Below are 25,957 nucleotides of genomic sequence, written 5' to 3' on the forward strand. Positions count from 1 at the left end.
AGACTTGACAGAATTCTGGTTTTATTGCCATGCCTTTGTGCAAATTGCATGTAAAGGTATGCATATGCAGCCCTAGGCATCCAGACTTATTTGAAAACAAGTAACCTAGGTAATGATAGAAGTATGGCTACTGCCCACCAGTTCAGAGTTCAGTGCCGGCAAACTGAGGAGCATTTAATCAACTTCTGGTTCTGATTCTGAAGCCTGCACTGGCTACAACTATAGCAGGATAGGATCTACTCAATTTAAGGGTAACATGGCCACATAGCTGTCCATGCCTGCAATTGTTTGTCTTTTCATGTGCATTTCATGGATTCTTCATTCCCAAAGGCCAAAGGAATCCTTAATTTCGCTCTCAGATTTAACTCAGTGTGGGATGTGTCCGCCTTAGGCAGCTGGCCAATGTTTCAGGCTAAGATAATTGCCCTCAGTTCTGTTTATGAATAGTAGAATCAAAAAGGCTATTCCACAGGTCAGTGCATCTCATGCTGGAAAAGATATCTCAGTGAAGTCAAAGTTCTTTTGCTGTGAGAGTGCCTGTTCCTCTCCACTGGCTATAAAGCCTAGCAGATATGGATGACTGAGTTTTAGACATTTGAAGTGAGATGTATCACACAATGTGTCTGTAATACAAGTTCTTGGGGTCACAAATCTTGTCAGCAAATCTGCTCCAGAATGGGTTCCTGTCTTCATGGGTACACAGGTCCTGCCAGGAGTGATCTCCAGGGCCAATTTTCCATGGAGTAACAGCCTCCTTCAGGCATCCACCTGCTCTAGCATGTGGTGGCTGCAGGTGGGTCTCTGCCCCACCACAGACCCCATGGGCTGCAGGGGCACAGCTGCTTCCCCATGGTCTGCACCAGGGGCTGCAGGGGAATCTGAGCTCAGGCACCTGGAGCACCTCCTGCCCCTCCTTCCTCACTGGCCCTGGTGTCTGTGGGATTTTGCTCTCACACATTCTCACTCCTCTCTTGGCTGCAATTGCTGATGTGCAGTAACTTTCCCCCCTTTTAAAATCCATTATCCCAGAGACACTACCACTGCAGCTTACAGACTCAGTCTTGGCCAACGCACCCATCTTGGAGCTGGCTGGCATCGGCTCCACTGGACATAGGGAAAGCTTCTGTGAGAGGCTTCTCAAAGAACTGCCCCTGCTACCTCCTTGCTGCCAGACACTTGCCATGCAAAATCAATGCAATAGTCTTCTGACTTAAATGTTTTGTAGATTTGGATTTGATTTTTTTTTTTAGTTTCACCAAATAAAATCACAGTCTTGTTTAAAATACTCAGTGAAGCAAATATGAACACCCACAGTGTTTCCAGCCAAATCCCAGGTCATCTTTCCATGTTACACAACAGAGGTGAAACAGAATAGGTTCTGATACTGACTGTTTAATATTAACAAATTTATTCTGGGAGAAAAATCTACCTCATGAAGGGGGCAGTATGCTCACTTAGAACATTCTTCCTGGAGTTCATAAGAATTGTACCAAGAAAGTGAATTTGCCTCTATCTCTTAATCCACTAAAAAAATTCAGTGAAATTTAATATTTGTTGAGGATCATTTAATATTTATTGTTTTAATTACACCCTGTATTTATTGGCAACACACGTAGTGGTATCTGTGTCATGCTACAATTTCTGTGTCAAAGCTCCATGCTTCATTTGTTCTCGCATCATAGGAAATATTTTCTTAGCTATCTTTACAAGCTGATGCGTGGTGGCTATTTAATTTTGCAGAAGGATAGTGAGTTTCATGAGAGAACCTCATTGATTCAATATGATTCTGAAGTGGTAAAGCAAAAGCCAAAAGGGCAAAACTCCTAGTAGGTTCACATTTTGCCAGAGCTCTATGGTCTCATTGTGTTCAACACAGTGTGCAAAGGCAGTTGTATATGCAGCTGAACCTCTGAGATATGTGAAGTGTAATTAATGCAGTTGCACCAGTTCTTTTTCTGTAGCCATTCTTGGGTGCCTTGGTTTTGTCTCCAGATCATCAGAGTGTAATAATGCTTGTTGTTATGAATAATTCTGTAGAGATACAGACTTATAACATTATCTATTTATAAGTCATGCATACCAGCATATTAATCACACCCTTGCCCAGGGCAGAGGAGCAAGTTTAATCACCTTTTATCTGGCTGGTGTCTGTCCCAGGCAGATTACTCACAAGTGTGTGCTGGGTAGCCTGTGCTGCAGCAGCAGAGCGTGGTCACTCCTCCAAGGCACACGTTGTTATGAAAATCACATAAATCCCATGGCCATACTGACCCCTTTGCTTAAACCCATTTCACAGAGCACACACAAGCTGCATTCCTTTAATGTGATGTTATTCAGTGAAAGCTGAGAAAGCCGCGGGAGGATACGTGAGTGACTTGCGAGTCAGCAGGGTTTTCAAGGATGCCTGAGCTACAACAGATACTGAAAACTTGTAAGTTTTATAGGCAAATGGCAGTGTCAGTTTTGCAACTGAGAGAAATTAGGAAGAGGAATGTGTCGCTGTGTGATATAATGTGTTTTAGGCTCAGTAACTAACCCTTTCTGAATTATTTGATTTCTCCTTTTAAAGGCTCATACCTAATTCCCTCTTCTTCAATTGAACCAACCAGTTGTGCAAACCTAGGAAGCCTTTGCCAAGGTAAGAAACCCAGATCCTTTTCACAGTTTCATCTTTGGGAAATCTTGATTTGCCTCAGGGTTTTATTCCATTTCTTTTTTATTATTGTTTATAAGAGGGTGCGTGGCAATAAAAAATAGCAAGGAAAGGAATTCTTTAGTCTCATCTAGTATGTGGGTGTCCTGTTCGTACAATATGTGGAAAAAATGTGATCACTCCCTTGATAATACATTTTCCAAATAGTCTCAATTATTTCAAAGCTAAATTAACTGACTGCTTTCATTTCTTTCTCTACCTCTTTTCCTCTTGCACATTTTCACAGTAAAATATTAACCACTATAAGTAGTAGGTAAATCTGTGAAAAAAAACCCAAAAAAACAAAAAAACGAGATGTAAATAAAGAAACTAACTTTTATTCAGGGCTTTTTTTCAATAAGACTTTTTTTTTGAGGCTAGATACTTTGAGATTAGCAGGTATAAAATAATTGCCATCAGACTGCAAAATTCAGCAACTTTTAAAGAAAGAAGCACATGCTACATCACTTAGTGATGGATTAATAATGTAAAAATGGCCACATATGAAAATTCACTATGTGTTTTTAAAGTCAGTTCAGTTGAATGCAAGGAATAGGTGAATCCTACAGATTTCCATGTCACATGAATCAATGGGCATGCAAGGATTGTTCTGTTCTGCTCAGATGCTGAATTTCCATAGAACATTAGCCCATTTCCATGATGCCTTCATGAACCCCAGCCTTACAATGTGTTGGCATGCTATGTTAAACTTTAATTACAGCAGCAACTGCACCAAAAATATCTAGCTTTCTAACCTCTTTCCAGATATGGTCTAAGAAAGAGACAGGAGAAAATAAAATATATATAAGAGGAGAACAAGAAGTCTTAGAACTCTTTCAAAATCAATATTTTAAAATAAATCAGATTTGGCTTAAAAATAAAAGGGGAAATGCGATCTACTTGGAAAGCCAGTAAGACATCTATGTCAGCTTTCAGTGTACTTTTCCCAGATTTTCCTGAGGTAATTTGGTTCAGGTTCTTGGAGCATATTGTACTTGTCTCCTTGGGGAAAGTGAAATGCCATTAACGTCCATGATCAGATTTTAAACAGGAATTTTCAGGCATCATATTCACAAAGCAGAGTACAATCCAAATACTGCAACTAAAATAGTTTGGGTAAATGAGGCATCCACAATTATTCAATATTAGTCTTTCTATATGTAAAGGGTATCGCTGTATAAATATCTTTGTCCATTCTTTTGGAAGATCTCTGAGTGTTTTCCTCCATTAAATAGTATGGTATGGAAGGGAGAAAATATCCTTCATGACATCAGTGAATATGGCTACAGAAATGGACACATTTTCTGCTGAACAAGCCTGCTTTTCTAAAAACCTCATCCTTTGTCCCAGCTTTATTAACTTGTCTGGTAGATATTGCCTCTGATAAAAGATGCTGCCTTTCAAACTTGCCTTTGTAACTTCCTAGACCATCAACAAAGACTTCAATAAAGATTATGAGTATTTTCATGAAGGTAATACTCTTTCCTTCTCTAAAAAGTATTTGGTAAAGTGTCCCTTGTGTTCAGTTTGTCACTTTGGAATAAGATGCCAGATCAGATTTATCCCATTCAACATCATCATAATGATTGTCATAATAATGAAAATCATAAAAGTATGTCTGTCTATTTTCTGTCAATACCACAGACTTTGTCTAACCTGAGAGGCCAGTTTGGATTCCTTTGTTTGTTTGGTCTTGTGCAATAACAACATTAAAATAGTTTGTGGATGCCAGGTTATGTCAGCTATGTCTGATGAAAGAACTGATTTCTCCATTATGCTTAGTAAACATTTTTGTTCATTAGATGCCTCCTTTAGCAGCACTGGCTGTAAGACACAATCTGTAAGAAACTTTGTAAATTATTCCTCAGACAATTCCTCTGAAGTTTCATGGAAGAGCTTTTTTTATATTTCAAGGTGTAACTTCATATGCTCATTTTCCCAGTTAGAATCTGTTTGTTCCAATGTCCAGCTTTTCCTTCTCTTTCCCTATTTTTTTTTTTAACCTGAACATGAACCTGCTCCCTAAGCTGTGACAAGTTTGTGACTTTTGGACTCAAAAAGCTAGATAAATCAACTTAGCAAAACATAAAAAAATGTGATTTCTTGTCCAAAATATAACGGCTTAAACTTCCTAGGTTGATTCTTCCAAAATCTTCCAAAGCCATATAACACTGGGAGATTTTACCATACCAACCTTCAGATTTTAAATAAGGGTTTTCAGGAAAAAAAATCTATCAGTGAATGGATTAGCATTCCCTGGGAGTTACTGAACAAAACTAAATTATTTTCCAAACCATTATTTGAAAACTTAGTGGCATGATCTTTGAATTCTTCTAGCACATATACCCTCTGAGTCCATCGTGGGGGAAATTTGCAGGTTTGGCTCTTCCTTCTAATTTTGAAAAGTGTTCAGCTGGTTCTCCAGGATTTTGTGGAGTGACTCCTGTTGGTGTCAGTGGGAAGAGTGAAGCTGAGTTTCTACATAAGTCTTTCAAAATAGGTATTTTACTTCACCTGTTCCAAGCCTGATCTCAATTCTCTTCATTGTTTTGAGTTCAGTGGAGTTAATTGAATCCTTACATGAATGTTTTAGTTTCTCATTTGTTTGTCATATTCAGTCAGAGGAGGGGCAAAGATTCTTTTCACAAGCAGCATTCTAAGTGCATGCATCTTAGAACTTCCCTATTTTCTGGTCTTCACACAACCAAGGCTCTCATGAGAGGATTTTGAGTTTATGAAAGGAGTGCAGGACTGATCCTGCAAAATTTACACTGGCAAAATTCCCACTGAAGTGAGTGCAAGTGAGGATTGCAGGACTGGGGCCTCAGTTCTTATCTATTCATCACTTCGTACAGAAAAAAATAATGTGTTTTTTTAACATTTATGGCATTGTGTGTAGATGGTTTCATTTTACATTGTCATGCATTGTTCCCATTTTGTCTTACCTTATTAACATTCATATTTCATTCAAGTTCACCTCTTTCTCATCTTTATTACCAGCTACTGTAAATGCTACTACTCCTACACCACCCACTGTCACCACTAACATGCCCGATACTAATAGAAACGATAAGCCAAACAATGGTAAGAAATCCTGTGTTACATTTTTCCTTGTACTGTGTCTAAAGCAAATTTGTTGTATTTTTAGGTGTGTTTTTCCTACCATCATAATGTCAAGGGTCATGTCTCAGTTCTGATCTCATTTTCACGGAATAACCCAGGATTAAATCTCTGGACCATGTCAGAATGATGTAAATGAGAACAGAACCAAACTCAGTGTTTGTTTGTTTCGTGTTTACCTGGCTCTTCTGTGAAAGGGACTAACTTTGTGTCACCCATTGCATTTAAGGATGCAAAGAACAAGGGGAGGGAGAGGGATGTTTGGAAAGGTTCGGAAAAGAACCGTGCTGTGGAAGGCTTTCAAGGCTGCAGATTGTCAGACACTGTGCAGCTCCTGCCGGTGCAGCCAGGGTGCTAGTAGGCTCGGATTGTCTGCTCCTCACTAGTTCCTCGCTGTTCCTCAGGCGCAGGAGCCAAGTGGAACCATTCCTATGGAGCAAAGCCACTTCCACTGAGTCAACAGAAATCTTTCCACTGACTTAAAGAAGAGCTGGATCGGACTTTACTAGGGAAAATGTTGACAGTATCAGATATCATTTACTTTTCATTTAGAAAGATTAAGGGAAAAAATAAGGTAGTAAATGAACCTATTATTAGCACAGGAATAAAGCCAGGATTTCTTTTGAGGCTTTCTCAAATTCTGTGATATCACTGTCTCCTAAAGACTGAGCATCATTTTGTGAAGTGCTGCTAAAATATTTATTAGTTTGTTAAAGCTGGTTGTTAAACACAGAGATAGATTTTGCCAATTTTCATCACAGGCTTAAATGTATATTTTTTTAAGATTTATTTTTTCAGTGCACTCCACAGAAATAAATTTGAATCTGGGTGGGGTTTGTGGTTTGGTTTTTGGGTTGCTTTTTTTTTTGGTTGGGTGGTTTTTTTTCCCCAATCCATCAGTTGTTACTGCAGGACTTAAAACTCTTGAAGTATTTTTTCTCTTGGCAGATATTTATTGTACGCTGGCAATCAGGCAGTACAGTGCATAATGTGAAAGAATTTATCTGAATCCAGTCTGTTTGGTTTTAATAAGCTGTAGAAGTAAGAAGAAAATACTGAAAATTTCTTCCAAGTAGTGTTTACTTCTTTTTTGTGGAGCTACTCACAAGTGTTCACCATGAGCAGTTAATTCTGCTTTTTTTTAATGACAGAATGAACCCAATCTTATTAATAGTATGAATAAAAAATTGACAATTAAGTCCTTTGTCCAGCTTTGAAAATCCAGAGAAAAAGTAGGAAGACTGGGAAAATAAGCCAAGTTCACTTAAGGTAGAAGCAAATTAAATTTTCACTCAGCTAACAAGCATCATTTTCCACTCTTGGTAAGCTGATTTTTAGACCAAGAACAGAGAGTTAAGTTACATATATTTTTTTTTAATCCATTAACTATGTGGCTTGCTACACACAGACCTGCAGGAATTCAGACTTCCTGCTACAGTTATCTTCAGAATGAAGAGAAATTCACCTGAATTTTCCCATTCACGACCACAGAGGCAGCAAGAATCTAAGATAGAAGGGATCAAAACAATAGGAATTATCTCAACCCCAATTGTTTGGCCAGTGAAGCAAAGGCCCCAGCATTTCAGTAAAAATTCAGCAGATGATAACCCGGAGAGAAAAAGCCCACACAACAGCTTGTTCCTTCCAGCTTTGTCCACACCAGCTTCTTCTGAGGAGAACGGCAACAAAACCTTGTCTGCTCATACAGAAAACATCAACCTAGATTATACTGTTATGAATCAGTTGCCAAACGAAAATATTTTGAATTATTCTAGAAGTCCATTGCGTGGTACTTCTGGTGCAGCCGATGCAGCTACAGAGCTGCCTGTGAATGCAGCAGTTCCTCTTCTTCACAGCAGAAATCCCAGTGCAGAGCTAGCAAAGACTTTGGCAAGTAGGCTCCATCTCTCTGACTCTGAGCCATCGTTCCACTCTCCTGTTAGCAGCAGCAGCAGCAGCACTGCTTATGAACACAAAAAAGAAACTCTGTGGATTTCATCCTCCAACAGCGACCCAAACAATTTCAGGCATACAGGCAATGTCTTGGAGCCTGGGAAGTGGTGGAATGAGCCTGTATTTCATCATCATATCACCTCTGATACTCAAGAAGACAGACATTTTCTTTCTAGCTTGTCTGTACCACCTACAGATGAGAAACCACCATTCCAAAAAAGTAGGTTAGATTTGCTAAACTTGGCACCTGAAAATTTTTACCTGGAAATGATAGAAGGAAGTGCTGACAGGAAAATGTTTTCTACTCTATCAGCAAACAGTGAATTTCAGTTTAGCAAATCTGTTCACATTAAAGACTATCACTCAGGAAGCATTACAAATTTAACCTCTGTGGAGATTCTACAGGGCAAACCAACAAGTTTTTTTCAGAACATGAAAAAATCATACACAAAATTTATGCATGACAGCCAACTGACATATTCAGTCCAAGGACACAGTAGAGAACTATTAACATTTTCATCATTTCTAGTAGAACCAGGCTGGACAAGCTCAGTATTTAAGCATGTTGTAACAACCCTGCCTGTTTATCAACAGCTGTTGACTGACACATATTTGAAAAGTGACAGCATATTTATAGCGAGTAGTAATTACTGGTCTCATTATTTACAGCATTCATTATACTTTCAAAATCCAAGTGAGACCCTCAGAAATGGAGCATTGCAGAACAATTTGGATGCATTTCATGGTAGTAATGAAAATGAAGAATCAGTTTTTTCCATATTAGAGCCAGAGAACATGAATCCAGTTGCTGACTCCTGGGAATCAGATTACTTGGATTTTCCAACAAAATATGTAGATATATCCCCCTCTTTAAGAGCAAGTTTCTGGACTGTTTCCCACCATTTGGAAGAATCATCTCAATTGTTTTCTGAGGAGCCATCAGAAAATTTCTGGCTCTCATTTAATAAACTGCTTCCTTCCCCAACAGAGAGACTGCTGTCCATTAATTTATATGCTAACTCTGACAATATCTTTCAACAAACATCTGCCATTAAATTTTTAGATCACCGAGCTGAAGAAATTAATTTTTCTAGTCATGTATCAGCATTGGAAACACAAACGTTTAGTTCATTTATTCCAGGCATTTCAAAGAGAATTTCAGAAAGTAATGGCCGGTCAATATCACAATTGCAGTCAACAATGAGCTTTGCAAACCTAACTGTGACTTCCAACAGTGAATTTTATTTTTATTTTCTTTTTCCTTCTCTGGAAGCACCTTCCATTCAATCCTCTGTATGGGCACAGGTAAGCCCTTTTGATCAGGTGCTTGAAAACTCTGCAGATAGTGTGCACATGCAAATTCAAACTGACATAGTAAGTGATCAAACTGACATGACTTTCCTAAACAATAGGCATCAGCCTGTTTCTGTCTTGCCAACACATTCAGGAACTCAGCCTTCTGGTTCAAGGGATAGCCAAGCTCCTTTCTTGATCAGTACATCTGGGACTCAGGTTACTTGGAGAGTTATGAGTTCGACAAGCAGTACAAGAACGCACAAAACACAGCAGTCTCAAAGTCTTCTGGAGAATGATGCTATGACAAATACCATAGGTAAACCAAGAAGTAAAGTTCAAAAAGATGCAGGTATTTTTTTAAAAAGCATCAGTTCAATGAGTTCTGACTTTTTTCCAGTGTCTTTGGAATTAAGGCAGTTTCTTCATTCAGAGTCCAAGTTCAGAGACAGTGTAACTCCTAACACCTATTCCACACCTCCACTCCCACAAAGTTTTCAAAATCATCTTGACACAATTTCTCCAAGCTTGCTCCCTCAGTGGGATGTAGAAGAGTTAAACTTGCCAACAGCAGAAACACCAAGAAATCATCTAACTGTTTTAGGACAAAACTCCATTGAAAATCAAGCGGACAGTCCAAGATACTCTCTCTGGGCAGTAGAACAAGAAATCATTGACAGTGATAAAAACATAAGGGATTTTCCTGTTCTGACATCAACAAACATACTGGAGCTTTCTGAATGGAATTCAGAGGGGGAGGTGTACAGACCCTTTAGCAAGAACAGAGAAGCAATATCTCTCATTACTGCGAATGCCTTGGATTTTGAAAATGCTGATTATGGACAACTTGCAAATCTCTCTTCTGTTCTGGAGTCATCAAGAACTGCAGTAATGAATGATGTGATACCCTTGCTGTCTTCCTATAGCACAGTTTTTATTCAGCACAAAGAGACCATCCTGACAGGCACTCTGACGAGAGCTGCAGCAGCCATCCATCACTCTCTCGTGCAGATCCAAACATCACTTTCTTCTGTGACGTACCATGAGTCATCAGTTTCAGCCCATGTTTATTCCTTGGCCAATTTGCCATCTGGGACAAGCCAAAACAGCACCTCTTACCCACCACTGAAACAACTTACTAGCTCTGCTGCAGTCCTTTTGCCTTGTTTGTGCGACTTCTTCACTGAGCTGGGCTGCCTGTGTCGACCCGAGTTCCACTACAGTATGTCAAGCTGCTAAGTTAGATGTAGAAAAACCCCTGATCATCTTATCTATTAGATATTCAGTTTGTAGACTGAATGTAGAAGTAGCTGTCTTTCATCCTTTAGATGTAGGACCATTTAGCATATGAAGATGTTTTGGAATAATAATATAATTACAGTAGAAGGGAATTTGTAACATCTTAGTGGTAGTAAATGTCATTAATGTGTGATTTCTCATATCTGTGTACTTCTTTAAGACAGCTCTCATGAGACTGTGAGGATAATATAATGGTTTCTATCTATTTTATATGATTTAATGACAATTTGTTTTCTGGGAGTATATGAATGGTTTTTACTGACATATTTTTGAGGATTTCACTTTCAAAAATAGAAGATTTTTCAAAACTCAGAGTTTGAATATTTTTAAAAATACTGACATTTGATTGATCATTATATTTTTGTAGTTGGTGGTGGGTGTAGGAGCATTGTTTTCCAGGCTATTTTTTTCTCTTTTTTTTCAAGTTTTCTTTGGCTACTTATCACCAATTTTTTTTTTTTTTTTTTTCTTTTTTTTTGTTTTCATTCAGCATTTTGGGGAGGGATTTCAACTGTTTAACTTGAAGAGGGATAAATAAGTTTTAGTTTTTACTATCTACTTTGCAGTCTCCTGAGAGTATTTTAAAATGCAGATTAGTTCTTGTTTGTTTTTTTTTTATGCCTCATTAAAAAGTGCTTTGGGTCACCATCTGGTGGAGATCTTGAATCTATTGCCTAGTTTGTAGTTACTGTGTATGATTTTTAAAATACTTTGCATATTCCTATATTAAGGTGATTTTGTCACTATACATAATTATCTAAGTAAGGTTATAATTAGATAATCATTACATATGAGTTTTAACAAGAGTATCTAATGCATACTTTCTGTATCTGTGTATCTGTATGGCACATATAAAAGGTGCATTATAGATTTAAAATTGAATATGTGTTTATACAGAGATATATACATACAAAGGACATCGAGGCATTGCAAGTGTTTTCAATTTGCCCAAAGTCCAAATTTCTACTTCCAAAGATATAATTTTTAATCCTTTTTTTTTACACCATTGCAGTAATAATAAGCTAAAGCACATTTTCAGATTAAACTATGCACCAAATTTGTGTGTCTCCTCAGGAGAGTTAAAGAAGTAAATCAAAACAAAGTTCATTCTGCTCATATCAAAAATTTAATCATAGCTTACCAAAGAAAGTGTCTAGTAAACCATCTTCTTTACTGTTTTATCATAAAGGAATTTTTTTACCAGTCTTACTATTAATATAATTAATTCCATATTGTAAAGAAAGAACAATTCTCCAACCATTTCATGAATAGTAACCAATGCATGCACACTTAAATTGGAAAATACTCATGTCAAATTTTTTCCAGGTGCCTTTACTTCAAGCTCTTGTACAGTAATTATTTATGAAGTTGTAAAATTATGACATTTGCTCTACTTAGAATAAAAGGTCTTTTATTTCGTTTCCAAAAGATAGAGCAGTTCCTTTCCAATCTGAGACAGAAAGGGATTTCTGTATAATTATTTTCATGTCCTGCTCTGTCCTATGTAGTGTCTCTTTAAGATTTACATAAGATTATATAAATGCATGTGTCTGTGATCAAGACCCACAGCCTTGGTAACAGCCCAAAACCAAGCAATGCCACAAATTCACATAAGTGCAAGTGAATTGATCCAGAAGTTCTTAAACCTCCCCCACATCCTGGGAACTTTCACCCAGCTAGAGCTTACAGAATATTTGGTAGCTTAATGAAAAAAATAGGCTTGTGGAAAGTACAGACTTTTAACACAGAGCATAACTATGAAATGAATTGATGTTATTTATTAGATGTGAAATCTTGTAATGCTGCCTACCCACTCATGAGCTTAAAGAGAATTTATATTTACACTGTGCCATTTCAAAACAGTTTTCTGAATATAAAATTGCACCAAGCCAAGTGTTACACATTTTGTGACTGAAAGATGGTTTGTTCAGCTGCCAGTTTTGTAAAGCTAATATGGGTTCTTCTACTGTCTGGCCGTTGCCAGGCTTCAGAGCAAGCCTGTACTTTGGAAAGAAGAGCTCTATATCCCTTCTCACACCTAATTCTGTCCTCAGTTACCTTGCTACATTTAATTGATGAGCTTTATTTGCTCTCACAATATTTAAACTCCAATCTGCAGTGGTTCAATTCTGGAACACATAACAATATCATAACAATATGTCTAGGAGCAGAATTTATCTGTGTTTACAGACTTCATTAAATATAATAGTTTTTAAAATTCCTGACACTGTTGTGAACTTGATTTTACACACCACATTAGAGGCATATGCAAAATACTGGTTAGATGTATGTTGTCTGTGAGTTTCCATGTCACATTTCAAGTGCCTCTGAAAATATGGAGGGGGAGGGAATTCTTGTCAAAATCAACAGGACTAGTGAGAATGGGCCCAGACCTGCAGGGGTAATTCATTTCAGAGATTAAATGCCAACGAGAGTGTGAGGTGGCCTTGTATCTGGGGTTCAGCACAATTTTTATATTAATCGTGAAGCTAAAATCTCATTATTCAAAAGCTAAATTTGCTCAGTTTCTAACATTATGATGCTGTTTTTAATGGACAGGTGGGCTATTCTACAGGATATCAATAGTTGTCTCTAGTTCCAACTCCAACTCTGTGTCAAAAGTACATGATGTCATTGCAGAATGGGTAAGTTTAGTTTTCTTTCCTATGTGATTACCTATATGAATCTGTCCCATCACTGTTATCGATTGGAAAATCACAAAAAATGAGACTACTAAAAAAATGCTTCACATGTGTTCTCCGAATATCTTTCTTTTATTTATTTATGCAGTAATAAATTCAGGTCTAGCTTGGGCTCTTCAGCATTATGGATTTAATTTAAAATGTCTGCACTATACTAGCTAGCTTCCTAAGAAATGTAGGTAGTAAGTGAGATTTTGGAAAGTATGGAGAAATCAGAATTGTCCACAAAAAGAGGTACATGTTTGGGTTCAAACATCACTGTACAGGACAAAAACTTTCTCCCCAAGTGCTAATATTGTTTTGAAGCTATATTATGGCAGAAATCATAGAAACACCCAGCAGTGTTGATTTGTGTGAAGCAATAAACTTTTCCAATTTATCCTAACATTTGCTACTTCAAAAGGTTTTTGCCGTAGGTCAGCTGCTGAGGTTTCTAGTAGTCCCTGGTTCTTCAGCCCATTTTAGCAAATATAAGCTTGTCTCTGGGTGAGGAATTTTTGATGTTGCCTCTAGAAGTTCTTCTTGTCTGGATATTCCCTGTCCTTTTTGGCAGTTCACATAGTCCCACTCACACAATTTGTAAAACCTTTATGCCAACTACTTATGTGAATATCATGAAATATAACAACATCATGAAATATAACAACTATTCTTTTTTTATTTTCATTTAAAAAACCTGGAGATTTCAGCTATCAGAAGCAAAGGAACCCATAAACCAGAATATATATATATATATATATATATATATATATATAAAATAATCTACAGAACAGAATTGCAGTCATGCACACCTTCCAAGGCTGTTCCCTTAGCAGCAGTACCCAGGCAAAGTACATAGATGCCTGAGCCAAAGAAACTAGAAAGGTGCAAGAGTATGCAAAGGTATCTCTTGGAGGAAAACTGAGCAGCTGTTGAACACTCAGAATAAAGAGTACAAAGGTCTGCAAAGAAGATCATTGTAAGTTTGAAGGCTTTCAGGTAAAATTTAGCCGATAGCTTTTTCAGTTAGTCTATTCCAAGTGTATCTGAGGATTTAAGATGTGGAAGAGAGGGAGAAAAGAAAAAGTCAGGATCCTGTGCACTCTCCTGTTCACTGTCGTGACCTCATACAAATTTCCTTCTGTCCACAAAAAAGCCAAATCTCTCACTACCAGTTGTACAACAGTCACCTCACTGAAAAGTGAGTGTTTTCTTTGCTTTACAAAACTGAAGGGGATTTCTCAAGGGGCTGAAGGGTGAAATTCTAACACAGCTTTAAGCAACAAAGAGCCCCATTAACATCTCGCCATTCATGTGATCAATGTCTTCCTGTTTTTCAGCTGAACCGTACTTTCCAGAACTGGAATTACACTGTGTATGTGGTCAATATCAGGTAAATTAAAGAGAAAGATATTCATGTTGTATTCCTTTGGAGGATTAATCCACCCTAATTAATGTCTGTTTCTTTTATAGCATCCACCCTGCCTCCATAAGAGAGGGAGCAAGACAAAAACGAAGTATTAAAAGGTAATATTTTGAAAGACATTTTCTCAATAGAGGCAACAGCTGCTTTTGCAAGAGGCTTTACAAGAGGCTTTATTGTCTATTATTGGATTTGTTGCCTATTATTTGGCAGATGCTGAAGGTCTCTAAATACATGACTGCTGACAATCTCAGTGTTCTGAAAGTTCTTAGAAACCTAATAGTGGTTATCATATTTGTTTTGGTTTAAACCTATCACACTTTAAACCCTAACAGATAATTTGTTCAGAACTCAGGTTTCATCTGTCACAAAACTGAATAGATTCAGGATATTTAAGTTGTACTACATACCCAGCTTTCCTTAGCAACAAGCTTTGGTACACTGGTATCTGTCCACTGTCTCTTGAACCAGACACTCTTGAGTTAATAGACATCTTACTAGATGGAAAACACTGAAAAATCATGCTAGAATTGAAAGCTAAATGATGTGAGTTAAACTATTTACCATATGCTCTCATTTCCTGACTACTGCTGGGCTTGGAGGCGCTGGAGTTGGAACGACCTCAAAGGCAGCCAGAGAAAGTTAGATGGGTCAACCCCCTGAAAATCTGGCCTCTATGGGCTTCTTTGAAAGCAGCAGGCTGATTTCTGAGGGATGTCTGGAGAGAGAGGGAATCTTAGGACCAAATTAAGGAGAGGAAACCAAAATATAATTAGTCTTCTGAGGATGGGGCAATAAGTGGGTATGGGATCTATGTCTTTGAAGTGTAGGCAAAATTCCTGTTAAGAATTTTAACTGCTGACTCTTGAGAACTGCCATGATAATATCATTTTAATATCAGACCAATATTCCCAATTTACCATCAGGAAGTAGTTAGTGGTGCTTCTAGTTTTCAAGAGTTTGCCTAGACATGAAAAGATCTGTAGAAAGGTAGTATCTCCTTCCCACATAGCCACAGCAGAAAGACAGCTTTTATTAGCAAAACCTTTTAACTGGTACACTGTAAGCCCAGTCTCTGAATGGGCTGTTTTGCTGCTTGACCTACATTTACAGTAGGGTGTAGTGATGTGGGTAGGATTTTTTTTCACACTTCTAAATGATATGGTTATGCCAGCAAGGCCTTTCAAGCGGAGACCACACCTTGGGTCTTACCAACAGTCCAAGATTGCTGAGGAATGTAAAGCTTTCCCCATCCTTATTTCTGTATCTTTTTATGAGTCTAGCAGCTGAGCTGTACACCTGGTTTCTTCTTGTCTCACCTTCCCACCATCCTGACCTCTGGTTTTTTATTGTCCCTAGTCTACTCAAAAAACAGTTGAAGAGGCAGAAACTCTTTCAGTAATTTCCCTTTCCCTTTCCTTTCCTTTGCCTCCCTTTTTGACATACGGTGAATATGCCACTAAATTACTTCTCATAATGTATTACTCTTATGGGGAAGTAACCCCATCTCTATTTCTTTTGTTCATTATATATAATTTCAGAGGCAATGGAATTACATGTTCATAATATGTTATTTTCCAAGGAAGGCCTCGTCTTATCAGAAACTGGTCTTCTCATGGGCTGTAGTGCACTTTGCGTCAAGGTCAAATGGCATTTTTCCATAATTTTTAATAATTTAGTATAAATGCTGGTCATGTCACACCAAATTTTAATGTTCTCCAAATAATCAGGAGTGTCATGCTGTGAATGTTTTCTTAACAAAACAAAACAAAACAAAATCAAACAAAGCAAAAAGACAAGTCAGGATCCTGCTCAACCTAGAAATGCAGATGGGATAAAGCAAGGATAGTTAAAAATGTAAGTGAGGTACTTGATACATGACTTACAAAAATTACGCTTTTTACACACTGTATATGTATATACACATATATAGAAATATATACACACATGATTTTCTGCCTTTTTCATATAGCTTTCATGTCTTGAATACATTTTCATGCATCATTTACCTCTTACAGAAGAAACATTTGAAAAAAATTGGTTGAAGCATCTTTAGGTTTTCTGTGTATATATCTATGATTGTACGTCCCTCCCTTCTGAAACAGAAAAGGATTAGCTTCCCAGTAGTCTTCAGTGTTCCTAGGTTTAGTTCCCCGTTCCTTGCTTCTTTGAGGCTCACACATCTGTTTCTGAATTTTGTGGGGAAGAAATCTGTTGAATTTTTGAAGATCCATAAAGCAAACCTTTTTCCTACTGCTTACAGATAATTCTTGTCAAGATTCTTTGTTAGACTTTCCTTGGATGTTTCCTGAATAGGATTCTTAGGAAATCCTACAAGATGCTAGGGTAACACTTGTGAGTATAGAAGATTAGCAGTATAGAGGGTAGAAATTCTAAATACCTGGTGGAAGTAATGGTAATTGCTGGCTGCCTAGGGGATTCACTGAAATGTTATGGCTGAATTCTTGAATGTAACTCACTCAGTGTGATTTCATGCAGTTACTATTAATTTAATGTTCCTATAAATTGTTTCTGTGGAAAGTTGCCCAAGTATTTTCTTATTTTTTCATTTTGGATAGTCAAGGATAAGTCTGTTGCAGTCTTAGACATTCTACTATTTCCCTTAGTTTTTAAGTACTTCTTGTTTTATTTACCTTCATGTTCAACTAAACAGAAATTCACTCCACAGTTAAAATTTAAGATTTAACATAGAAATATTATGGCCTTGACTTTATATTTTACAGAAGTTAATATTTTAGTTTTAACTCACTAAGCCTTATTTCTCTTTTCTGAATTTTCTACAAGATCATAGCCTTTTTTTTTCCAAGGCAGTATAATAATTCTTAAAATTGTTCTTTGAGAAGGTTTTTCCTCTCTTTACATGAATTCATATTCTTGTAATTCAGATCACATATATTTTGCATTCCTTTTGGATTAGTATTTTATACAGCAGTTAAAAAAAAAAAAAACAAAATCAAAAAACCAGCATCCCCAAGCCTGTTCTATGCATTTTGCTTTGCTCCACACATATTTACCACACTGCTTCCTCATCAAGGAAGATCCATAAAGCTGAGAGAGCTGAGATCCATAAGCTGGGACAGCTGTCACTCTCCCCACCTAGTGTTCTTGCATATGAGAGAGGAAAAATCGTTAGAGAGAATGATTCACAGAAGAAATAGTAGCTGGAAGTGGGAGGTAGGAAGCTGGCTTAATTTGTCACATTAAAAATAGGTGTTTTCCAAAAAAATATTTTAAACTACTGCATTCAGGAGAAGAGCAAAACAAAACAAAATTATTGAAGTGGATTGTTGCTCTTTCATTGCTATGTTGTATGAGCTGCAGAAATCCAAAGTACACCATGCTTGCTAGGCGTTTATGTACCCAGTGATGAGAGACAGAGTGCTAAGTCCAAAAGTGCATATTATTATCAGCACCTCTAATACCGTGACATCTCTGGATGACAGCAGTATGTATCAAGCTAATACTTTGGTAGATTATTAACAACTTTAATAGACAGAGTCTTATAAAAGCTATATTTGACTTTTTGTCAATGTTCATGTTTTCCCCTGGTTGTACAATTTCTGCCTCTTAATGAAAGGGCAGCTGTTCAAAATAGACAGGAGTTCAGCATGAGCTATGGATATAGCTGTTTCTTTGTCCCCATTATTTTTGCACAAACCTTTGAAAATTAAGCCAATTTGTGGATTTTATGCATGTGAACCAATTTTGTAGATAAACTATAAATGTGTTTGTTTCTTTCATTAATTCTTTGCCTTTTATGACTCTGCAGCTTTGTCAAAACTTCCTGTGACTGCTGCTGCTGCTGGTTTTCTCAGAAAAGTCCTACTGATCTTAGGTTTTGTCAGATGACTACATAGGGCTGCCTCACAGTAGGGGAAATGGTCTTTATTAAAGAGTTCGGCTCCCTTGCTTCTCCTTTCTTCTCCTATTTTGCAAGCAGTTTTGAGAATTCAGGCCCTAATTAATTTATGAATTTTTCTCCACTTAACATACAGTAAGTTTATGCTTGTTCCAATATCACTGCTTGATTGTCATCATTTTGGCCTATTTCCAGTGTTGGGCTGCTCCTTCTATGGGAAACGTTATTAATGTTAGCACTGTTAAACATCTCATCCAAATTAAAAACCACAGTAGTAGCCATCTGTGTAAAAACTACTAAATCTAAACAGAAATCCCTTGTCTTGGAAATAAAAATAGAGTGGAAAGCAGTTAATCAGAGCTACCCATGCCCACTCTTGCTCTTTTGAAGTCTGTGGAGTTTTGCCACCAATGTTAGTGAGGCATATTCAGGCCCCTGCATGCTGTGTGTCTTGGGTCTTGTTTTGCTTAATGGAAAGTGTAATACACTTGGATAAAATGTTAATTAGATTGTGTAATGGTTTTAGACAAGAGGTAGCAACATTAGAACAGCATAACTTTTGTGTTTCTAGTCCTAAGTAAAGTATTGGGCTTTTTACATTCTTTGTAGATTACTTCAATTTATTTTTTATTAAATAAATAACTTTGCTATTCTTGTTATAAATTAATAAATCTGTGATGTCTGTTCCTATTTCAAAAGTTTTCTGGGTTTCTACCGGTGAGGTTTTACGAAGGATTTGGACCTGGCCCTCCTCTACTCCACACAACTTCAATTTCAGTGTTACTGAAGGTAGTAAGGGACAGCCTTAACTCGGGCTGAGAAATATTTCAAAATGCTGCATAACATGTGCATTATATGTAATATTTCTGTTTGAAAAACCAATCAAAAAAGAACAAGTGAAAATCCTCAGGTTTCTCCACAGTGCCCCGTTGGCATCTTTTGTCCATGACCTGTGAAGAAAGCCTTCATCACAGATTCAAGAATTTGGAATTTCCTTTTGAGTGACTGAAGGATGATCCCTTCTTAGTCTCCTGCTGAAGCTTCCTGCCCTTTTCCAGCTTCCAATGACTTATTTTGTCTTTCCACTGACTTTAACTAGATTTAGTGAGGATCTGACATTGTTAGATGCCATTTTTAGAAAAGCAATGTATTGGGGAATAGGGAATGGGGGTTTTCTTCATTGTTCCAGAACATAATGCAAGTGTAGCCAAAAACCCATTTCAGCAAAGACCAGCTGTTCCATGTGAGGGATTCCAGTCCTTTCTGGTTTGACTTTGCAACATTCTCTAGTAATGAATAGCCTTCATACCAAATTATCACAGATTAAAAGTGCTTTCTGTTGAAAGGCTGTAGTTGATTATATTCCCACACCAGATCTGCAAGGAGGAGCAAGACCCAGAGACACAAGCCAAGGCGTGACCATGGTGCTTGCAAAATTCTTCTGCTACAAGGGTCATTAACTTAAAAGGAAGGCTTAGGATGCTTTTATTTTAGTAGTCCAAAAAGTAGCTGCAATTTTTAGTTTTGTGTCATGAAGTCTCAGATTTTATATTCTAACTATAACATCACCTTCTCCAGGGAAAGGAAACTCTTCATCCTTGACATTTCTTTGAATGTGTCTGTTAAGTCATATCTTTTTGCTCTCTGTTTTAAACACTTTAATGTGTTGCAGTCAAAATCACCTCGAGTAAAAGGTTATTCGCAACTCAGATGCTTCTGTGGAATTCTTTTAGTTTTCCTCTGCTTTCAAACTTATTTCTGTCTTACTCTGCGAGTTTTCTAACATTTCATCTGCTCTTTGTATTGCACCTTCACTGAGTGACTTATGGAACAGTCAGCTCTTTTTTGTCTGTCCAGTTAATGTGAAGCAGTTAAAACTGTTACTGTCATATTTTCTGGAAAAATCCCTTTGCTCGGGATTTCTCTCCTGGGAAGCTGAGAAGGCTCAGATAAAAAAAGAAAACAATAATTATCTCATTGCTTTGCCTGTGTTTTGTTGCTTTAAAATGTATTTGGAGATTGTTTATCCAACAGGTGGCTATTTCATTAGTTTCATGTGAATTGTTTTAACTTAACAACCAATCAGAGTCAAGCTGTGTTGAAACTCTAGAAAGAGTCATGAGTTTTCATTATTGTCTTTTAACCTTCTGTAAATATCCTTTCTGTATTATTTAGTATAGTTTAATATAATATTCTTTAATATAATATAGTATTATAAAATAATAAATTAACCTTCTAAAAACATAAAGTCAAATTCATGATTTCCTTTCTCTATCTAAAAAACCTCGCAAATATGAAATAAAACCTCACAAGCGACTCTGAAGGCCTACCTGTGTGGTCAGTCTTCAGTTATAGCTATCCATCACCACTTATCTTCAGAGAAAACAAAACCATGAGATTAGCAAAGAATTTAATGTTGACATTTGAAAACTATTTAAAATATGCCAGGGTAGTCAGCTCTGAAATTCCCAGGACTTTTAGTGGAAATTAAGATTCCGCAAGTATTTTGGTTCTTTAAAAATAGTTGTTTATATTCTTTAAATCAAGTTATACTAACTCTGAAGGAAATTAATAGTGACTTGTGAAACAGTTCAACAGCAGTAATTCAGTATTAGTTCAGCCTGTGTAGTACAACAGAAAGGAGAAATGTGCATTGCTAATTACCAGCTGCATCTCTCCAGGTGCAGGGCAGCCTGTGCTGCAGGGCTCCGTGGTTTGTTAATCCTTCCTCCGGGCTGCTCACAGGGCGCAGCAGCGCGACCACAGCCCGCGTGTAGGCACACTGTCCTGGAATAGCTCTGAGTCACGCTGCCGGAGAAGAAAGCTGGCTTTGTGGTCCGGGCCATGGCAGCACAGGCTCCACCACCTCCTCCTGTGCCTCTGATGAGGATGCAGCTTCGTAAATTCCTCTCTCTGAGCCAGCTTAGCTCAACAGACCAGGACAAAGTGGGATAGGCACTGGTCTTCCCAAGCTTTCCTGCTTGCTCCAGCTGTCACCTTTTCAGTCAAAGAAAAGAGAAACATACTAATCCCTGTTGTGTTTACCTACACCACTGTCCATTTTTTTAAATTATATTGATGGCAGTAACAGGCAGTACAGGTTGGCAGTACAGGTTACTATAGATGATGTGGAATTTGTAATTGATTACTGCTGTGAGAATCTATCTGCCTTTATTTGCCACACAATAAAAGATTTAAAGTTGGATGTAGCAAATCCAGGGACACCAGCAGAGCATGGCAGCATTGCCATTTATTTGAATGCAGGCATACTGTTTCCCAAAATGAGAATTTGCTCTTCACCATTATAATGTTTTCTTTCTGAGATCTGAGTGTGACAAAAGTGGAAGGAAGCACTGAACTTCATATTGCGTCAGCTGTCAAGTTAAAAGGTATTTATTTAGTCTGGGAAGCTAGCATGAGTCATTCTGACAAGTTTGTGGAAATTGTTTTCATCATATTATGGAGTAGGCTCTTATTATACAGTATACATGACCTGTGCTTTAGGAGTTTCTCAGAAAACAACAGATTGTAAGGGATTCTTTTTGCCAGTGCTTCACAATCAATACTTTTCTCTGTAATTTTTCAATATAACTGCAACCAGTTCTACCTCATCTATCATTATCCCTTCTCTTTTGTTGGCATTGTCCTTCCTCACAGGTATGGATACTAAATATCAGTTTGGTTAGCTGGGAATCAAGAAACAGGCAGCTAAGCAGTAGTGGTGGCTGTTCAGGATGTCCGTTCTGCAGCCAGAGTGCTGAGGTAGGGAGTGGCATCAGTATATTAAGTTTTCCTCTTCTGAAGTAAAGGGAATGGATGACTGAAGCCAGAATCTTTTAGGAAAGATGGTTAAATGCCAGGAGACTCTGGGCCTGAACTACTGAGGGCTGAAGGAATTGGCAATCCTGTAGGCAATTTCCATACTTCTGCTAAAAATAAATGCTGTAATAAATTTGTGCTGGTAACATATCTGAGGTATACAGAAAAAGCCTGCTAATGTATATCCACCCTACTGAGGCTGTTTGCCATATAAATGTTAAACACCCTACAGAGACCAAAGGAATGTTAGGAGGAACTCAGTATCTCTGGGAGCAGGGAAGGAGAGACCTGGCCTGAGATAGCTGGAATTTCTCTGCTAAAATACTTCCAGTGGGAAAGGAGAAAGCCAAGCCTGCAGGTGGTCACATTTTTATCTTTCTTCTCCAGCAACATGTAACCAGTAAAGCACTGAATATGTCAAGAAAATTAGACACATCTGGAAAGTGCAGTTCTGAGCTGTCATCATGGGGATGTCTTTCTGAAAGACTTTTTTAGCTGAAGTCCTGGTCTGTCTAGGAAGGACTACCTGAAAACCCTACTGGCCCTCTTCAGTACCCCTACAGATTTTTTTCTCCTACTCTTCTTCCCATAGTCCACAAGCCCCTTTAGCTCACTGTTGCTTTCTTGTGGCACAGGGGCCCACGGGTGGAAGCACCCTGATGGGTGTGTGCCCTGCTCACTGTATGTGTGCTGGCAGTGCCACCGCTCCCCAGGCTGCCAGGAACAGCTCACACGCTCCAAAGGTCTGTCTTTATTCAGGCTGATGGGTATCCAAGGGCAAGGTTTAGATGAAGACAGCCCAAAGCATGTTTGCTTTTTCCTTTTTTCCACATTTTGGCTTCCATGGACATCCAATGTTCCATGCTTTAGAGGCTTACCTCCTAGTAGCCAGAGACAAGCAATGCTCTTGGGTACCAACATATTCTCATCTCCAGCAGTTCCTTTTGTCCCAGGAGGAAATTTCTGTGCCTTCCACTCTGAGCTTATTTCCTGTGTCCTGCTAGAACTGGTTTGCTGTTCATGATTTCTCTTCCAGAAAAGCAATGTTTTTGGACAAGGGTGGGGACTGTTTTATTTTGTTCACAGGAAAGAGTCTTGGGCACTTTGAACTACTTCTGATGTCCAAGAAAGTAGCAGTGGGCTACAATACAGAAACAACTGTTAGTGCTCAAACTTCGATTAGTCATCTGAGGGACTCGACTTTCCTAATTATGACTAAAAGCTTCAGAAGTATGTCAGGGTGTTTTTCACTCCATAAAAAAACTTAAAAGATTTAAATGTTAGGCATCTGTTCTTTGTTCATCTCCTAGTCTTTCTCTGTATTCCAGAGGTGGATCCTCTGGAGGATGACTTGTCCCACCCTGACAAGTTTTGTGAGGTGGGATGAATCACCTCTTAAGTTCCTAAGCCATTAGCAACCAGATGTTTAAAATTAATTAGGGCCCATTTAGAATTTACAACTCTATGGTTTCATCTTCTGAACTCTTCTGAGAACATTTTTTAGCTCTTTTGATGAGGTGCTTTTTAAAGGTAACTAGGAGATGAAATTTCCCAGCCATATTTTCTTTTCATGGTCCTATATTAATTATTAAATATTAATTTACAGATAATGAGCAACACTATTTTGGTGACACTGTTCCATACTCAGAAAACCAGAGTTTGTCAGATATTTTTATTTCCACACATTTGGCCTCTGCTCTCCTGACTGAAACACTTGGATAATTTTCTTTGCAGTTTCAGTGCTTTGGCTCTTCTGGTTTATAATTCTACCAACAACATCAATTTAGAAGAGGAAGACATCCGACAGAAGCTCATAAGTAACAATCGAAGCATGGAAGAGGGATATCAACTTCATACTGTGGATGTTGATCCAGTGGGTGAGTAGTGTTCAGCTTTGTTACACAACAAATTTTTTTTTGCTTGTTCATAAATAAGCATCTTCTGTGTTAAAATAATCACACATTTCCAAACAGTATGATGGTTTCAGATTTTAAATTGTCTCTATAAACCTAATTGTTCCACTAATCTCAAAGAGCCATGCTCAAAATACCACTTTTAATGCAAACAAACTTGTCCAAATTGCTTCAGACAATGTCTTGCTGTCTGGTTGAAAGAGGCTTGGAGGTTCCTGACAACTCCTCTGGTGGTTTGAGGATAACAAAATATGCATTACAGCCAGAGCTAAAATGAGACATTTTGGACCTCCAAGGCCCCTCATCCCCACTTCTCAATGGTGTTTGTGTTTCTGACAACAATTGCCCTTAATCAATCTTCTTTTAGCTCTAATCTCTTCCCATTCAGCTTCTAGCAAAGATTGCCCTTCCTTTGGAAGGGAGGAGGTGGAGGCTGCTGGATGCATGGATGCAGCAGACACATTCAGGTCTTACCTTTGAGCAGCAGCAGCATGGATGATTCCCTATTGTGCACCCCTCTATTGCAAACAACCAAGCATTTCATTGTAAGACAATTTTGTGCTGCAGGCTGGTTGATGAGCTGTGGACAACAAATGGAAGATGATTAGGGGAAGAAATTCATTATTAACACTGATATGCTCATTTTTACAGAAAAATGTTTAGCTGAAGAAAACCCTCCAAACTATTTTTGGCCAGATACCAGGCCTACTGTGACCAACTTCACATTTTGCCACGGGAGCTCAGTTCAGACTGCATCAAGAACTTGGTAGGTGTTCAAATATCTGAGAAGATGAGTTGTTTCTGATGCAACCTTCTGGTTATATATAGTTATTATTTAGTTATATATAATGGCTGCTGTTGTCTAGTATTGTATATCAAGAAGATTTTTTCTATACCGCGAGAGAGTAGGGAGGTGCAGTAATATTTTCTATTTCATTGATAAGAAAAAAACTCATCTACCACTTCTGTAGGGCATATTGAGGCCCACAATTAATACGTGTTTAATGGGACTATAAAAATAAAATCTTCTTACAGAATGAAACAGTTTTACTCAAGTCACAGAATCATAGAATGGGTTTGTGTTGGAAGGGAGCCTAAAGATCATCCCCCTGCCTTGGGCAGGGACACTTCCTACTAGACCAAGTTGCTCAGAGCCCCATCCACCCTTGCCTAGAACCCTTCCAAGCATGGGGCTTCCACAACCTCTCTGGGCAACCTGTGCCAGTGCTTCACCACCCTAAAACTAAAAAAAATTCTTTCTAATATCTAGCTGAAACCTAATCTCTTTCAGTTTTAAACCATTTGCCATTGTCCTATCACTATGATGCTCTTGTAAAAAGTCCCTGTTCAGATCTCTTGTAGCCCCCTTTAGGTGCTGGAAACTCCCCAGAGCTTTCTCTTCTCCAGGATGAGCAACCCCAACTCTCTCAGGTTCTTTAGAGGAGCGGTGCTCCAGCCCTCTGATCATTTTTTGTGGGCCTCCTTTGGACTTGCTCCAGCAAGTCCACAGTTTTCTTATCTTGCAGGCCCCAGAGATGGATGCAGCTTCATGCAACCAGGATGTGGTTGGCTTTCTGGGCTGCATCTTCCACCAACATCCCCAACTCCTTCTCTTCAGGGCTGCTTTTAATCTCTTTTCCTCCCAGGTCTCCAATTGTGCTTGAGATTGCCCTGACTCGCATGCAGGACCTTGCGCTTGGCCGTGACCTTTATGTTACCATACCCAAAGCTTCAAATTTGCTACCACTCCACCACTACTATCTAACTTGTGTAAGAATTAGAATAAAACTCTATGAAGATGATCCGTGTATTTGGTTTAATGCAAAACACCCCATCTCATTAGGGGAAAAGTAAAAGAAATTGTGTAACAAATATTTTGCCAGT

General features: G+C 38.2%; 1 protein-coding gene across 4 annotated transcripts in view; it reads left to right on the forward strand.

Annotated features, from left to right (window-relative positions):
- ADGRG6 (adhesion G protein-coupled receptor G6) overlaps positions 1 to 25,957 on the forward strand; it is a 110,466-nt gene that overhangs the window by 50,592 nt on the left and 33,917 nt on the right. For 3 of the 4 annotated variants that reach the window (XM_059467641.1, XM_059467639.1, XM_059467642.1), the window contains exons 5-11: positions 2,570 to 2,638; positions 5,693 to 5,776; positions 12,917 to 13,002; positions 14,379 to 14,431; positions 14,512 to 14,565; positions 23,895 to 24,037; positions 24,725 to 24,839. In XM_059467641.1, the coding sequence (XP_059323624.1) occupies positions 2,570 to 2,638; positions 5,693 to 5,776; positions 12,917 to 13,002; positions 14,379 to 14,431; positions 14,512 to 14,565; positions 23,895 to 24,037; positions 24,725 to 24,839 (604 nt within the window). The remainder of the gene's footprint in view (positions 1 to 2,569; positions 2,639 to 5,692; positions 5,777 to 12,916; positions 13,003 to 14,378; positions 14,432 to 14,511; positions 14,566 to 23,894; positions 24,038 to 24,724; positions 24,840 to 25,957) is intronic. The other variant, XM_059467640.1, reaches the window with a different exon arrangement.

The sequence above is a fragment of the Ammospiza nelsoni genome, chromosome 3 (assembly GCF_027579445.1).
Source record: "Ammospiza nelsoni isolate bAmmNel1 chromosome 3, bAmmNel1.pri, whole genome shotgun sequence".
NCBI classification, from domain to species: domain Eukaryota; kingdom Metazoa; phylum Chordata; class Aves; order Passeriformes; family Passerellidae; genus Ammospiza; species Ammospiza nelsoni.